An 18,132-nucleotide genomic window follows, 5' to 3' on the forward strand; every position below is an offset into this window, starting at 1 on the left:
TGCCCAGCTTGTTATACCCAGCCCGTGCTTTTCCTGGTCTTGCTCGAATGTCTTCTTCCGTACCGCCTGATCTGCTGATGTATGTACCCAAGTACGCAAGATATTGCACATGTAAGTGCAATATCGTCAGCGAAATCCAAGTCATTCAACTTGGACCACAATTTCTATCTGATACCAGTGTTAACATCCTCTACTGTTCTCCTCATGATCCAGTCGATCTCAGGCAAGAAATGACAAGAACCCCGACATGTTGCAGCCCTGCTTCACGACGAACTTCACATCGAATAAACCAGTTAGACCTGCGCCATCAGCTAGCCCGGGGGGGGGGGGGTACTTTGGGAATTTCTAGGTGGGGATGGGCCGCTGGGACCCTGGAACCCTTAGCCTATACCAGAGCTATTTCAGTTGAATTTTGCTAACCTATACTAGAGTAAACTCCCCAAATCCCCCCATCTATCGACACTGTTGAGGCCGATCTGCGTAAATTGAAACTTGCCGATTTCAATTTTTTATATTTTTGAGTGGCAATTCCTGGTTTTCTTACTCTAGATAAAATCTTCAACCAACCGGTCAGTTTTGTGAAAAATGATACCCTATTCTAAACTCAAACGCTCTGATTTATATACCCTATCCTAGAGTAAACTGCTTGAAAACCATACCCTTCACAGCGGCACATACCTATATAGCCCATATATGGCAGTGCCCCCCCCCCCGGGCAGCTACCGCTCATTAGTTACTATTGTGCCTTGACCATTTCGACAAGTTTTAATGGAATAATCCTATAACTCCGTCTCGAACTCCGTTCCCGCTAAGCGGAGCCCCATACTCATAGGAAAGAAAAGGAAAATTGCTAGCGGCATTGCTCGTGGGCGCGTACACACGGCGACGACGACGACGACAGCGACGACGGGGTCGCGCAAGATGGCGGCCATACTCCAACTAATAGGTTGACAGAGACATATTAAGTTAGCGGCGTACTACTCTAATTTGATATTGGACATCCATGTTATGGTCTAATGACACCTGTCAAAACAAGGTATCCGCTGATCAGTATCACGTGACCATATCGCGAGAAAAATTTCGAGAAAAATTCGGTACCTCCCATTGAGATATTTCCTTCTCTTGTACCCAGGAATGTGATAATGTTACTGCGATAATGTTGCTGCACCTACGATTCCAAGTGGTCGCTTACGGGAGGTTAAAAAAAGTTCAAAATTTTAGCTCTAAAAGTGGTCGCGGTCGCTTACTAGAGGAAGTCACCTTAAAGAGGTTCCAAATATAGTGATTTGACTATAGTCATAAAAGTGTTAATTTTTATTGGCATCTAAGGTACCCCGATGTTGTTGTTAAGTAATTAACTTAATTGTAACATATCAAAAAGCAGCGATTTTTTCATATTAAATGCTATTAAACAATTAGATTATGAGCTGGAGATTTCTATCGCGTGATAGTTGACGAAGGAGAGGCCCAATCAAGTCAACTATCACGCGATAGAAATCGAGAACAAATAATCTAATTGTTTTAGTATAAATCTACTAACCGTTCAAAACTTTATCTAAATCCTCTTCGCAGACACCTCGAAAACGCAAAGAAGCGGCCATCATTTTGTTAGCAAGTGCACACTGCTAAGCTATTCACTATCTACCACGGAATAGATAATGAGAAGCGTAGCCAATCAGGAAACGGAGTTTGTGATAGACCGGTAGTAGATTTATAGTAAAAATTGATATACTTACAGTGTTAACTTCTTGATCAAATTTTAAATCTACTGTTGTTTTTAGCAGCCTTACAGTCATCCTTGCATAGTCAGCATTGTGTAAGGTGACGTGTCACTAATAAGTTACATAGAAATTCTGTTAAAAGTTAAAAATAACGTTGAACAAACTCGTTTGTGTAACTTTTCTAAGGGATAAGAGACAAACCCTTTCTGTTTAACAGAAGTCATTATACCAGGAACATGTTAATTGTGAAAATAAAAACGTTCTCCGGCTAAGAGTATTTAAAAATACAAGCTTTCTACTGCCTTTACAACAGTCTTCAACGGGAGAAATGGTAAAAGACGCTAAAAACTCCAAAAAATAGTGACAAAATACAACAGAATAAAATAAGATAGAATACAAAGGAATAAAATTATAGAAAAAGCTACAAAAGCTGGAAACACATCTGTCAGTAAGTTCGACCTCGTTCTCACCAAATTTTTCATCCCAGTTCGTAGGAAAAATGGCGGCGATTACGAACTGGCTACATTAAGCGACTTTCAGCGAAGTCTTGTTTGGCCAGGTAATATACATCTTATTAATCGAGCTTGGCCGGTCTGTATGGGGGAATCTTGACCTCAGTCGTGAGTACAGACAGAACGCAGTGAGGTCTGTACTAAAAAACCTCGGTCAAGATTCTCCCATACAAACCTCCTGCTCGCTTAATAAGCACTATAGTAAGTACATATTGACTTAGAATTCCTTATTACATTTTGTGTGTAAAGTTATTACATATTAAAGAACAATTACATCTTGCGTCAGCTATTACATTCTGTGGCGCAACAATGCATCTGTAGACATCATTTCCTATGAAGGGCATCGACAAAGAAATATTTCCCTACTACTACAAAGTTATAAGGTATTCTGGATAACACTGATTGTCGCAAAATACAACAAAAATAGATGGGTTTCCTTGATTATCGACCACCGATTCATACAATATCTCTGGTGTTGAAGGGTTCTTTGGGGGAGGCACGATCATTGAGGATCTGCCTACACAATACTGCCCGACCAGGACCCGGGCAAGGAACATGTAGCGGAGGCCCCCGGCTACTGCCCTCCTCTCCCGGTTCACTGCGAAACCAAGCGAGTATTTAGCGTCTCTGGCAAAATACACACCGCGTCCATAATGAACTCCTGAAAAGGAACACAAAACGAGAATCACAAGACGGATTCAAGCAAGTAACAGTATACTGAAAATGAAAAAAAAAGTATCATAAAAATGGGCGGATATTTTTTTGAAGGAGGGAGAGAAGAGAGAGGAGATGCGCTTCTGATGAAACTTATTTGAAATTCCAGTTCTGTCTCAGTGTGGTTATCTTTTAAAAGTCTACATCTGATTCATAATTTAGACCGAAGGCTACTTCTTCTTCTTCTTCTTTTTTTATTTAAGGTGAGACTGCGCAGAATAACGCGGCAAGAACTATAAATAAAGGTGGGCCCCTCTAATTCGGTTACTTCAAATTCTCCATTATTTCGAACTCAAAATCATTTCTCTTGGATTTGCCCTTCAGTCATTTACTATCACGAGCCCTTCAACCGTTCGTGGGTAAATAGAAATGCTAACATTTTTCTTTACATTTATTTCCCTTGGTGGCCTTTTGTCTCCTAATAAGGTACAACATCAGAGAAATTGCAAATCGTTGCTCACACTCCCTTCCATAGCAATATGGTGTAACCACTTACCATTGGCCCCACATAAGCTTCTGTTAAATCCTTGAGTGTTGATGTGGTCGACATTTTTAGAATCGGTTCCATGAAACAACTGTCTTTCACTATTTCTTCCAAGGTCTTTGTCCATCTTCTGTTTTCTTACCGTGTAACACTTGTAAAGATGGGGATTCTGAATTCGTTCTATTTTGTGAATATTCACTGCACCAGCGGTAGCTTGGAACCTGAACAGGACAGCTTGGTACTCAGAGGAACTTGGTAAGAGTTCTACTTTGTGCACCGTCATATTAGCGTTTGGCATTGGATCCCAGTATTCGGGAAGAGGAATTCCTAAAGACAGAAATTAAATGTTTGCTAACTTAACCTTTAGTCTACATGGAAACAGAGAAAAAACCATCAATTGTAGTTTCAACCATTATTACCTCGTTGTGATTGACTGTCAGCAGGCCAATTATACGGTTAATTTTTTATTTGCTTTGCAGTGCAAATTAACGCCCGCGCTTTCCTAAATTTCTCAATCACAAGATAATGACTAATCGTATTAAAACTTGAACAGTTAAGGATTGAAATGCACTACTTATGATATTTAAAAATTCTTTCAAATTGTTTAGGCTAGTGCCGTTCTGGGAGAATTTTCAAATATCACTAGTTGTATAAATTCCTGATCTGATTGCACTCACATTCATACGATTACCCTATACTAGGCGTAAAGAAAATCATCGAAAGAGGATGAAAAACTAGATTTCATCATGTCATGTCTTCATATCTTTCTCCGCAGTTGAAATTTATGAGCTTTGTTATGTTTTTACTTGTATCTTCACCATTTAGAGGTATATTACAATCTCACAATGTGACCAGCTCCCAGTTGGCTTGATAGCTCAGTTGGTAGAGCACTGCACCGGTATCGCAGAGGTCATGGGCTCGAATCCCGTTCAAACCAGAAAGTTTTTTTTTCGAACTGCTTAAGTTATGTATATAACTGCGATGATTAGTCATGTCTTCATACTGTTTCAAAGTTCGTAAAGAGTGTCGGAAAAGCTTTGGAAATTGTTCAGATGTATTTATGCATATTTAAACATTAGCAAGACTTGCCTTTTTAAGGATGTTTTATGGAAAGAAAGTTGTAAAAAATGGACTCTTACTATTAACAGTTAGGAAACTAATAAGCAATAAGGCCACAAGATCATTCAGGACAGTGTCTAGTCCAATACCTGAAAAATATTACACCAGCAACATAGCAATCTGATTGGTTGATTTTAGTTATTGGTCCTCTGAACTAACTTAGCTGTGTAATAAAGTCCCATATTAGCAGTGTATCAGTGCGTTTTCACATTTTTGTAATGTCTGCTGTCATTTTAAACAACGTCATTTCCAGTAATAAACTGTCACTAACCTTCTTCAGCTCCCTTCACCTTCCTCTTCAGTGTAATTTGCTCACCGGTTCGTTGTCCTCGGCCAGTTTTTGCCTTCAAATCGATAACAAACTGCTCTCCAGGTAAAGATACTTGTACTCCGGGCTCATCTTTACTGCTCGCCATCTCAATCTTGGCGTTGGCTTTCCGACCGAAAACCTTTTTACTACCATGTATTTCATAACTCCATTCTATATTCCTTGACACCAGCTGCGCCTGTTCTTCCTCCTGGGTCTTCTTTATTCTTTCGCTAATCTCTTCCCAAATCTCCCCGACTATGCCGGACACTTCAGTCGGTTGACCCTGTACGACAATGCAATTAGCATCTGCCTCGACTTCAAGTCTGACGTCACGGTCCTCGGCTTTTCTTCTCAGACTGTCAAACTGTTTATGAGAAAGTTGACTAATGACCTCATTTGTGACGTTCTGTGTTGTACAAGCTTCAGAAAAACCTTTCTTCAGAGATTCAACGGCTTTTTCAACGCCTGCTGTCTTCTTGCCAAGAACACAAATTTGAACAATGTACTCTTGACTTGCGCGGTTCGTTTGCCTTCTTTGACGCTTTCTTGGCTGGCAAGCATCTATCTCATCTGAAAATGGGTCTCGGTAAGTTGTCTCCTGGTACACGTCACCTTGCAGAGCCTGAGTATACATACGGCCCTTTAAACCTGGTACCCTTCGAGAAAAGTTCATTTGACCACGTTTTATACTATTGAGAAGACCGCTCTTTGTGTGAAGAGGAAATAATTTGTGCTTGGCTGTCAATTTGGCAATCTCTCGTTTGAAGGCAGCAGTTAATGTCTGATCTTGCTCGAACACAACAAATCGAATATCCTGCACGTTAGACCCAGGGTTTGCTCCGCAAAAGCTGATCGTTTCTTCTAACATGATTCTCGAGGCTGCATCCCGCGGGAAGCCAAGGTTTCCAGTTCCTATGACGGGAAATGCAATGGACTTCGCTCCAAGCTCTTCACCCTTTTGGAGACACTTCTGCACAATGCCCCTGAGAGTCTAAAACAGAAAGTAAATTAATTTGCTAATGTGGACATCAAAGGTGGACCATATAACATCTTGTATTTGTATTTGTATTTGTATATTTGTATATATATTTTTAAATTTTAATAAGTGGGGACATCCCTAACATGGTGCCATTGCGCTTTTGGTTGTCTCGTTCTCCACTGCCTTTTGTTTGTTTGTTTGTTTGTTTTTAGTTAGTTATCTTAATTATTCATAATGTATTCGTATTGTATTGGAGTAAATCGTAATAAATAAATAAATAAATAAATAAATAAATAAATATAACGAGAATTGTACAACTCCAGTAATAATAATTCTTTTTTTTAACTTTTTCGCGCTCGGGTTCTTTGCTTTCACTTATTTTTTGAACTCTCTGCTTTCTTTTGATTCTACAGAATTTAACATAATTTAGGTGTGTTGCAAATAAATTTATATTTCCTGCTGGATTTCAAATACATTTTTCCACCTTAATTATTTAAAGATGCTAGCTGTACGTCTACGATGGTGGATGTTGAAACAAAATTTGTCGTTCTGGGTTTCTAATTTCTCTCCGTCTTCCCGGGGTTTTACTATCTATGCTCCTTCTCGCTAGCAATCACATCTTTGATAGTTTTCTGTCTTTATAAACCGTCTTCTCAAGGCCCATCGATGGCTTTAAAGCTTCAACAACCTATCAATCTAACCATATAGCCACCTAAGGCAAAATAAAACATACACTAACCGCCTTCCCATTGCCATTGTTCCATTTGCAACAGTTGGTGTGAATCACGTGACCGACCAAGGGAAAACCAGGACAGACAGTTACGTCTCCAACGTTTGGAGGTGCCATTAAAGGAACACCAGCATTACCAATGGCTTCAGAGGGTGCTCCGACCGAACTCACCAATACATCAGCCTGTAGTTCAAATTAAAACTCTGGATTAAAATGATAAGGGACTAAATAAGGATAGAATCGAAGTGTGCGCTATAGTAACTTTTAAACGAAAACGAGCAAAGAACTAGCAGCTTGTGTATTGTGTTGTACCTAATAAAGATGAGCGAATTGAAGGAATGTAGGGTGCTACAATTCGGGGGCATTTATCAACTTAACTTTCGGCAGTTTTCCGTGGAGTTAAACGGTGTGATAGCAAACCAACATTATAAAAGACAGTTGGAAAGTATGGGTTTTCTTAACTGCAGTAAAACCTGGTTGATAGCTTGAAATAACAAAATTATAAATGGCCGACTAACAAAAACAGATAACTGAACGCTCCATGTGGACGGATAGTGGCGAGTCGGTAAGTAGATTTGTTGAACACTCACCTTCTCATTCTCAATATATCCAGTTCTCCATGATATTTTCTGCTGGCTTTCAGTAAACAAGGTAATCAAGGTGGACGCAGTAGACCCACTGCCTGCGTGGTCTTCTTCCTCTTTTTCCTCTTCTTCTTCTTCTTCCTCTTCTTCTTCGTCATCTTCATCATTGATGTCGTTGTCGTTACTTTCAGAAGATGCACAATCTCCACCTTCTGCTTGGCTGCGCGAGTCATCTGTCCTTTGGCCAAAATTCTCCTGGACTTGTATCGCACAGTCTTGATCCTTTTCCACTGATTTCACAAGAAGATCTCCTTTTCCGCTTTCAAAGAACTTCCAGAGGCCTGGCTGTTCCACGTGAAATGTCTCTGACGCGGTGTCCTCTATTAGAGCGTGAAGCTTTTCCCTCACGCGGGTCAAGCCTTCTTTGGTTCCAGAAATGTCAAAATCGTCTTGGCCTTTTCCTTTCTCGATCTTCACCTCAAAATCTTTCAGTTGATCTTCAATGGAGAGTAAGTCTTCCTGGCGACGCTCAGAGAGATACCATCTGATAATCGGAGATGAGCATATAAAGTGTTCTTGCCTGATGTTTTCGCTTTCCAAAAGCTTCTTCACGAGCCTCGCGGCATTGTCCGCATGCGCAGCTGACGTTCCCACAACCCTGGCGTCTTTGCCAATGGCGAACACTGCTTCCACATTATTGATTTGCAGCTCACATTTCACTTTCATTAGCCTTTTTTCCGAGCCATGACAAGCTTTCAAGATGCTGTTGGACAGAGTCAATTTCCTTTCAACCATGCCTGACATTTGCTTTTGTAGCATCTCAGTTGCTTCTTTAAGATGCCGCTCAGGACCTTCAAAATAGATTTCTTCGCCTTCGATGTCTGGCTTTATCTTCAGCTTCTTACTCTTCTCTTGAAGTTTCTCCACAAACTTGAACTTCATCAGCAGAATCAAGCGTTCTTTTGGAACGTCCTCTCTTCGTGCTTTTCTAGTTTCTGCCCGGTATATCTCTTCCAATTTAGATCTCAACTTCTTTTCGTAATCTTCCACATCTGTGCTCAGTGAAACGATTCTGACAGCAAATGCATCATCGATAGTTTTGACCAGCGGAGGATCAACTCCCAGGTAGGCGCAAATACTAGATAACTGTGCTTTCACTGATTCCCACAAATCCCTGTTGACTTGAACGTCGCGCTTCACAAAGTTGCCGAGGTAGTTTTGTACTTCATCAATGCATGCAGATGGCCACGAATCACTGTTGTCTTCACCCTTGTGCACTATTACAGCCATTTTGTTGTTCGGTTTCCAGGTAATTTCGCTCTTCTTTGCTGCCAGGGAATTGCTCAGTTGATCGCGAAATACTGAAGTGGTGACGAATTCCATTACATCCGGGTCTACAGCTATGTGTAGCTGCTGTGTTTTCGCTTCGGACTGCTGGCTCACTTGTGCCTTATCGGCGCCACCGCCAAGCACACCGCCTTCCTCACAATCTAGAAACTTGTGGTAAATTCTGATTGACAGTTGCGCTCGATTTAAGACATGTGGTTTCTCTTCATGTCTGGCTAAAACTCTTTCCATATCTGTGAACGAAAAAAAAAGGAATTTTGGTTCATGCACCCAATCGAAGAGAGAATGAAAGTGAAGAATGATCATCGCAGTAAATTTTCCAATTTAAAGGGGCTAGGTCACGCTATTTTATGTAATTTTGTTTAATTTTGTTAATTATGAGCTCTAAACGTCAAATTGGCAGAGCAAGAGTCTTTCATTTGCAAAATCACGGACACATAACGACTGAGAATGATTTCCCAGCTGTGTAAATGACATTTTGACATAAACTGGTATAAATTTTAAAAAAGGTGGGCCGACATTTTTCAAATTTACCCAAATGCAATCCGTTTTAATCCTCTCCACTTTTGTGCCATCCATGTCCCTTCTTGGCTTTCCTGTGTTTTGTTAGAGTTCTTCTATAGTTTTGAGCCGTTATTTTGACACTTTAGTTAATTCTATGACTATTTGATCAGTGCTGAAATTGCCTAAAATTGCGTGACCTAGCCTCTTTAAGCAATTGGAAAGAAGAAGCCTGAAAAAATCAGGGCTTCAACGGGATTGGGACCCGTGACCTCCGCGAATACTGGTCCGATGCTCTTCCAACTGAGCTATGAAGCCACACATCTGGAGCGAGGTCAATTAATTGAGTTCAAATCTTCCCGTGAGGAGTGAAATGATGTGAAGTATATATGAATTAATTCATATTTGAACTGCGGTTGCAGATTTAAGTGAAGAATGATCATCGCAGAGAGGATATTTGAAAAAATTAGGACTGAAAAGACAATATAAGCCAACACTCCAGAAGTGTTGTAGTAAATTTGGTGGCTTTTCCTAAGATTTATCTAGGACCAAATTGATAGGAAAAACTTTTTTTCAGTAACATATACCCTTTGTAAGTAAATCTAGCTTTCTTTATTGTATTTGACTACTTTATTTCGAGCACATTTTTTGGACTTAAAAGAAATATTTTTGAAGCCGTGTCAAATCCTCCAAGTTTCATTGCCATAGCCTTATAACATTATGAGTCACAGAGTGAGGGGCACTAACCCACCATTAACCGAAGTTACAAACGAGTTACAAACCTGCTGGGTCTTGAAACACAACCACAGCTCTACCACTTTTAGGTACAAATCGCACGCTTTCCACAGGACCCCCACTGTTTCTTTGACTTTCAAAGTGTAGTTCAATGGCATCATGGGTAGTGTTTTCTGAAAGACCGCTGACAAGAATGCTCGTACAAGCTGGAACTTGTTTGATGGAAACCTTAGCTGAATCTAATTTTCTTTTTTCGCCTTTGGTCTTGATTCTTTTGAAGTCTAAGAAATGTAACAATAATCATTAAGGTTTAAATAAAAAATCTGTGGAAATATTCACATCGCCTCTGTGTAAGAAAACTAAGCAAATTTTACAGTAAAACTCCAATAACCGTTTACTAACCTCATTTACTAAAATATTGAAAAACGCTGCACTAAAAAAGGGTTCACCTTGCGTGATGACATGTTTTATCCAGAAGTATTATGAGAAAGAACACAGAAATATGGTCTTACTGACTACGACCTTTTTGTCTTGAGGTGGGTTTCCTGCTTCCAGATATCAATGGAATTTTAAATGGTGCTCGTTTCAAATGGGTTTTCATGCATGAAACCTTAGCCAAAATTGATTAATGACGTTGCCTTTAGAAAGTAGCAAACAGTGTTAATTTAAGTGCAATTCTCCTTGCAGGAAAAGCGTTTTACGTAGGCCAAGTAGCACTCAAGAAAGATGAAGTGGCTACTTAAAACAAATGCACTCTCTGTGAACAGACGTCTGGCACCCCGAGGGGGGGCGGGGTACTCCCTTATATGGGCTATATAGGTATGTGCGGCCCCAAAGGGTAGAGTTTTTTAGCTGTTTTGGTCATAAATAGGGTATCGATTTTGGTCATTTTGGTCTTAAATAAGGTATGGTTTTAGCACTCTAGTCTTGAATTGGGTTTGTTTCTTAGAAGAAGCTACTTTTTCATCGTTATCAATAAGACCATCAACAAAAGCCCTTCATAACTTATGTTTAGGGCAACTGTGCCAGCCACAACGGTCATAAATAGGGTATCGAGTTTTTGGCCAGGTCATAAATAGGGTAGCAAAAAATCGCGGATTTTGGTCATAAATAGGGTAAGGGTTTTGGGAAGTGGGTCGCACATCCCCACCCAACTTTTCTGGAAGTATCCCCGGAGACTGACAAATGAACAGGTACAAGACCTTTGGACTCTTTTCCAGCCTTTGTTACGAGTTCCCTGATGATTTAAAGAACCGCTGCGAATGACGGGACGAAATAAACTGACCGTTAGGGAAATAACGGTCCAGGAGAGATAAGTTAACCTTCCCCTAAAATAAATTGCATGTGAACATCTTTGCAAAGCAAACAATGATTACGTTAAGTCACACCGTAATATCAACTACAATAGACGACATTGGTACTCTTGGTATTGGACCGGAACTAGCCTGCTACTGAGGCTAATTCACGGAGTCTTTTCAGATGTAAATGACATTAATCTCTTTTTAATGATATTTCCCCCCATATATGCCTCCATTGCAAGCTAGTTCCAGTCCAGTACCGAGAATACGAATATGGCCAATTTGACTTACCTGTTATGTCATTGGCCATTGTGATCAGGGCTTTGTCGTTTGTCAGCTTTACCTCCGTCACCTCTTCACCGCTCATTGCCTCAATGAAGTTCAGCACGCACTCTTCGGTCGTTGACGTACTTAGCCCGCAAACGAGTAATTGATTCGGTTCAAATCTAGATTGCTGTCTTCCTCTTTTTCCAGCACCATCACCATCATCATATTTTTGTTCTTCATCTTCCTTGTCCTCTTCTTCTTCCTCTTCTTCTTCCGTTTCCTCTTCCTCTTCTTCTTCCGTTTCCTCTTCCTCTTCCTCTTCTTCTTCTTCTTCTTCTTCTTCTCCTACTTTACAGTCGTTCTCTGAGGATCAAAAGTGAATTTCAATACTATTTGACTCGTGACATTTCATTCATTTATACGATTGATACACGAAATTGCCTTCATCTTGGAGAAATGCAGTTAGCCATAAGCCGAGGAGACAGGGTGGATAAAATATAGAAAGTTTGAGGCAGATCACGAACGGCAAACTTGAAACATTCAAGCTTTAGCCTGGTAAATGTTTCAGGGCTAGTCATTCGTAATGTAGCTTTCTATGAACTAAACTTCTTTGATGCCAAATTATACTTTAGGGCCACAGGTTTAGTGTTTCTTACATTTATTTTCGTTATTTTACATTTATAATCCTGTTATTTTCATTTGATGGACATAATTAAGAGAGATGCACAAGGCTCTTGCTGACACACATAAAAAGTGATTGCTTATTAAATGCGAATTTCTTTTGCGTTTTAGTGTAAACGGGAAAACAATTTAAGAGACAAATAATTGTTTCTGTAACAATGTTCTCTTGACTGGAGACCCTCAAGAGATAAGTAAATATCAATCCAGTCTGCTCAGTCACCTGGCCTTTGAATGGCAACGAGACTGTCGGTGACCTTGTTTTGATACAGACCTCGCTGCTTTTGTTGTGTAAATCAAGTTGTTCTAACGCTAACTAGTTTGCATTTAAATAAGAAAAGTAGATAGGTTTGTATCAAAGCGAGGCCATGCCCAGGCTCTCTTGCATTTATAGGCCAGTTAGCTCAGCAAACAACTGTAAATGGCCTATTGCCAAATACACATTCCAAACTAGAAAACAAGACCAACAATTTTACTCACCTCCCAAAATAATGAAAACGTCGTTGCTCATGGTCGATGATTTAAAGCCAGGAAAATCTTTTAATGGAGAAACGTGGTTAGTTTGAGTGTAGTAAAACCAAAAGCAAAGTAATCACTCTAGCCAATCACAAAGAACAAAGAAAATCTATCGAGCCAGTCAAGACTTGAAGTAGTTACATATAGTTGAAGCTAAGCGCGGGAAAACGTGAGCGAGCGACTCACGATTGATTCTGGTCTTAGTTCTGATTGGATGAAAATGTGGCGTAAGTTTTTTAAGGCAATCCTAAGGCGTAGCAAGTGCGAAACCAATTACTTGTCGACATTCAAATGATGAAAACCGCTCTATATTGATCATAATTTAATCATGAATGCATGAGTGCATGCTTCGTTATCACGCGTCCTCTACATGACATTACATAACTCGATACACCAGTGCGTCAATCTATAGGAGTGCGGGCACCTTCGGACCTAGAAGCGGGGGGGGGGGGGGGGGGGGGGAGGATTACGCAATGCGTGAGCGATAAAATCGAGATCTAGATGAGAACGCACTCAAATATTGCACGAAAAACAAAAACGCTCCCAATCGACCGCTTTCAATGTATTAAAATTAAGCTTGGAAGTGAGGCTTAGTGGACACACAAAAAAGAAATTGAATGTCCATGTTTATTCATTTCTTTTGTTTTTGTCCTCTAGGCCTCACTATCGAGCAGTATTTTTATATCGAAAGTGGCCTATTCTCATCATATCTAATGAAACAGCTACAAATTCCAAAACAGTCTGCATTTTACCCCAGTCGGCATTTTACCCCTGGTCTGCAGTCCGCATCTTACCCTTAGTCTGCATTTTACCCCCGGTCCGTAGTCTGCATTTTACACTGACTGATCAGAAAGTGGAAAAGGAAATAACATCCCTATCGTGGATTTCCACGGTACACATTTGACCGACTTGTAGCTAACAGAAAACCCCAGGTAACTCGTATCATTTCAGTCTAAATCCCTAAGTTATGGTAAGGCAAATGTAAGAGAAAGTAGCTTGCAAGCGTTGAAACCTAAAAAACCAGAAAGACAGCCCGTTCTTTGTCGGGAGCCTGAAAGGCCACGGTTTCACAGACTACCGTGGCGTCTTCGGTGCTGACTACGATGGCCCTTCACGTAGTTTACAAGTCTTACATCTGCCGGTTCCACGCTATGATATTTCGTATAATCACTTGAATAACTTCGTTTGCGGGTGTCTGATCTCGAGCTCACAAAATGACCAGCTCCCATGTCCAGTCGGCTGGAAAGCTAGCTAAGTTGACAGAGCTCTGCACCAGTATCGTTATGAGTTTGATCCTTTTCAAGCCTGAATTTGTTTTCAGGCCTACGCGAGTACTCAAGTTATTTTAACTGCTAAAGTTGCCTACGTCACTGTTATGGTCTCTCATGTATTAGAAAATCAAAACAGTCAGCGTAGAGATGAATTGTTTGAAGGTACAGGGCCATGACGGGTCAAACGAAGCCAATGAAAGTCGAAGACCTGAAACTGCGCGCTGTCAAGGAAGTCTAATTTAGCTGCGTTCATTTGAAGACCTAAAAATAAAACTGCCGTGTTTGCAAAATTCCAGAAATATGAATGTTTAGCCTGTGTGACAGCCGCTTCCCCCTCCCCCCAAAAAAACTGATCGGAGAGACATGCATACGCGCGTCTCTCCGATTTTTCTTTCCGGGAGGGCGGCCGCCGGACACCGGCTATTAAATGTTCTTTCAAGATACAGTCAGATATTTTTCGATTTTGTAGCATTAAATTTCACATAACACCATCTACGCACTGCATTTCATGAAATGATCTATCACTTGCGCTCAAACAAACATCAATCTCATTGTATTCAACTATGTTTACCCAGCTTCTCAAGTTTGAAATATCAATTCTCCCCACTCTGCGGCATAAATTTGTTTGTTGTGTTATCGTAGTTCTCAGAATGAGAACTTGGTGTTTCATCGACAAAAATCTTATAGTTTACCCCGAGCAAGGATTTCAGAACGTCAGTCGCGCAGTAAACCCAGGGGGCTCCACGCAAGAAAGACAATTGTAATGTTTTGTATTTTTGGGAATGAAAAGGATTACTTTAAAATTACTTGAACAGGCGCTGATTTCCACGAACTGAGTTTTGTTTTCTAGTTTCAATTCACCCGTTACTTTGCTTATTCCTAAGTATGGTAATAGCGCTCTAATGGTACAACAGTGTTTTACGTTGGAGAGGAAAATAACGAAGCGCGCGAAGTCAAAAGTAATATGTAAATTACTGGAGCCTCGAAAGAGTCAGACAACATAATCGTGTTGAGCAGGCTGCAAGCAAGCTCTCCGAGTGGCAACTGAAAGAAGGAGAGGAAGAAGAGGGGAAGAAGAGCCTGCTCGCAGGCTATGTTCTGAGAGAAATGAGAGGAATTGTGGGAAAAATTTTCGTTTCAAAAAGTGTTTTGGGAGCACTAGCTTACGCGCTAGAAGAAAGCGTCAAATCTTCCACCAATCTGTTTTGTTTGTCTGAGTTATAACGTGACTAGCGCGCTTCGCTAGTCATGAGTACAAGCCGAAATAAAGTTTTCAAGACAAACATGATACCTGGGGCATGTCACACTTTCAGACGTTAATTTTCAATGTTGTTTTCACCTTGTCAAGAGGGATGGGGTGGAGAGGAGGGGGGTTAACGGGTAAATTTTCTCAGCTCTCAGTTGAAATTTTACCGATCAACGAGATATTGCAAAGGGCACACCTTAACCCAGCAGAGTTAAAAAGCGCTTCATTTCTAATCTAATTGCTATAAATTTTGACCAATTCTGAGCTACTATTTAAAATGCCTATCTTCAGTATATATGACAGACTTCCTACCTTCTATTGCATCTGCTGGCTCACAACTGATCAGTAAGTCGGGCCCTTCTCTTTACAAGCACTAGAAGAGGTGATACTGACTGTCAACTTCTGGAGGGAATGGAAAGTGAAACAGGAAAAGACCTGACTTTACTTAAATATATTTTGGCGGATAATTTCCGTATAATCATGTGACCTTATAAGTCACACTAATTAAACCACACAAACGATAAAATAAAAGCTTCAGCAGCAAAGTCTATTATGCATGGCTTAACAAGTCAAAACAACCAAATGTACAGTCACGTACAGCGCTGGCAAAAAAAAAAAAAAGATACCAAAACATCCATTCTTGTTAATAACTATCGGTGCAGGCAATGCGGAAAACTGTTTGCATTCACTTTCTTTTTCTCGTCTCACCTTCCTTCTTCTCGTTTACGCCTTCAGGTTATGTGAAAACTAGTCCGATGCGCGAAAAAATAGCCTGACGTAACAACATGGTGGTTGTCAACTTTTCCCTAATGGACTCTACTTGTGCTTGCGTCTGTAGATTTGCCTTTTTTTAAAGTACCTACATTACCTTCCTGCGAGTAACACAACAACAAAGTAGGCATTGAATGAGCGTTTTTAAAATATACCTGATATTGTGGAAAATGGCGGCGAAATGTGTGCGTACGTGAGGTTATGCTTTCGATATGCATGCCGGGTTTTTTTTTTTTTGTCTTCCTTATGTCTTCCTTATGTTTTCCTTGTGTTTTTCAGCTTCAGTGTGGTGCATCTTTCGTGAATATTTTACAGTCATTCTAGAAGCTTTGAGCGAAATTTGCCCGCCTAGCAGTCGATCATATCGGTTCCTTCCCAAAACGAATAGCTTACGAGGCACGCAAAGGCTCAGAGAGCGAAAGTGACACAAAAATAGCAAGGGGACGGGGCAAGTGGCATGGAAGGGAAGAAATATTTCTTCACTTTCGTGGCCAAAGCCTATATATGCCCCCCAAGGTTTTCGTTTTCCTCTTGCGCGCTTGGGAAGAAAACGACTACTACGCGAGCTAGAGCGTAATCTGAACAATGAGCCGCAATTTGGGTGGACGGGCAAAGTGAGACTGCATGGAACTGACCTGTTTGGGCTTCTTTTACTTCGCTTCAGTCTGCAACTTGGCGGGTAATCGACATCAAGGGACATCGAAGATCACTGCTGATTATTCGCTGAACGTGGATGAGGTGTCACAAGACTGCGAACCGGCTCTTTAAATGCCGCGGCGTGCTGTCAGAATTGTATCAACTACAGGTTATGGTTGGTCAAATGTTGCAAAATTCAACAACGTGCAAATCTATATTCAACAACTTATATTTATTTTCAACAAGATATATTTCTACTTCTATACTTTACTTTTATTATTTTTGTTATTTTACTTTTATTACTTTTATTATATTCAACAAAATGCATTTTCATTCAACTTCCACCAACACCATTTTGATTCAACAACAATATTTGTTCGACTTGAATTGCCAAATTTATCTTCTGCAACATAAGCATTTATTCAACTTCAATCATGCATAGCTATTTAACATACCTTCTTTACATACAACGTTTGGAAAAGTTCCCGGAAAGAGGCAGTAATACGAGGTATTACTGCCCGTGAAAATCAAGATGAAAGTGGGTTTGTTGCTGACTATGCGCGCAATTACCTACGATATGATCCCACTGAAAGGTTATTTTGAGTTGGAAACAGACCAGTCGGAAAGTGAAATCAGAGAAAGCATAACAGAGGTACTGAAGTAACGCTCACTTCCCATTTGTGCGACCAGATCATTTTGACTTTGTTAAAGTGCTACTACGATCAAAAAATTCACTTCCTTTTTCCTTCAGATTTTAAAAGCGTGTTTGTGTGACACCTGACTGCCAAAATCTTGAGCTTCGAATTTTATCCAAAGGCTGTTTTCCTTGAGTGCGTTTAGGATTTCACGGTCCGCCATTTCACATTCAAGACTGACCGATTGGACTTCAGAGGGTTGGATCGAGGATAAGATGACGTCAAAGACTCACTAGCTTAAAATTGCAGCGTGTAAACGCAGCTTATTGTACATGCAAAACACGAGTTTAAAAGTCTGAATGTTCGAAACTCCCGTGGCTGCATATTAATTAAGGCGCGTGCACACGCATTGCATTTTTATACCAGTGAGTATGACGTCATCTTATCCTCGATCCAGCACTCTCAAGATTTTAAAGTTAGTAATGGCGGAACATTAAGTAGGAAAATTCCAGTCAAAATAAACAGGTGTCTTTTTGAAATGAAGGCTTGTTATATAGTTTTGAAATACAAAGAAAAAGTAGAATTGACTTTTGGTCACAGTAGCACTTTAAGTGTGAGCGAAACAAAGTAAGTACCCCATGAAAACAAATCTCGGGTGAAATTACAACACGTTGTAGAATTTTGCAACATTTGGCCAACCATAATAGGCAAGTTCACCCGTAACATTAAAAATAGAAAAATTGTCCCATTTCATAGGGACAGCCCCGGTGCTAGAAATTCTGCGCGCTTACGGCCTCCGTCCCCGATTATGGCTCCTGGTGCTAAGTGCTACGGAGCTTAGTGACAGCGCAACCCTATGAAGCATTCCCTTTGTGCGATATCATACTTGAGAAAATAGCTCATAGAAAATACGTGCGCTGATTGGTTTAAAATCGTGTTTCTATTAAGCAATTTGATTATGATTATTATTGTAATCCTGATAAAATAGTAATAGATCACAATTTAAGTGACCGGGAATGACCTACATCACGAGAAAGCAAAAATATATGAATCTTAACGGCCATGGCTCCTCTTCTCC

General features: G+C 40.3%; 1 protein-coding gene across 1 annotated transcript; it reads right to left on the reverse strand.

Annotated features, from left to right (window-relative positions):
- Positions 1-1,299: 1,299 nt before the first annotated feature.
- LOC110055716 (uncharacterized) lies at positions 1,300-16,605 on the reverse strand. The gene is made up of 10 exons (XM_089298994.1): positions 16,419-16,605; positions 15,325-15,414; positions 12,460-12,516; positions 11,326-11,664; positions 9,784-10,017; positions 7,160-8,733; positions 6,579-6,752; positions 4,822-5,851; positions 3,444-3,758; positions 1,300-2,894 (listed from the first exon to the last, which is right to left on the reverse strand). The coding sequence occupies exons 3-10, from the start codon at positions 12,488-12,490 to the stop codon at positions 2,602-2,604; spliced, it is 3,990 nt and encodes a 1,329-aa protein (XP_089155120.1). The 5' UTR covers positions 12,491-12,516; positions 15,325-15,414; positions 16,419-16,605; the 3' UTR covers positions 1,300-2,601.
- Positions 16,606-18,132: the final 1,527 nt, after the last annotated feature.

Source organism: Orbicella faveolata, unplaced genomic scaffold, assembly GCF_042242905.1.
Source record: "Orbicella faveolata isolate gen_17 unplaced genomic scaffold, um_ofav_v1 contig_34, whole genome shotgun sequence".
NCBI lineage: Eukaryota > Metazoa > Cnidaria > Anthozoa > Scleractinia > Merulinidae > Orbicella > Orbicella faveolata.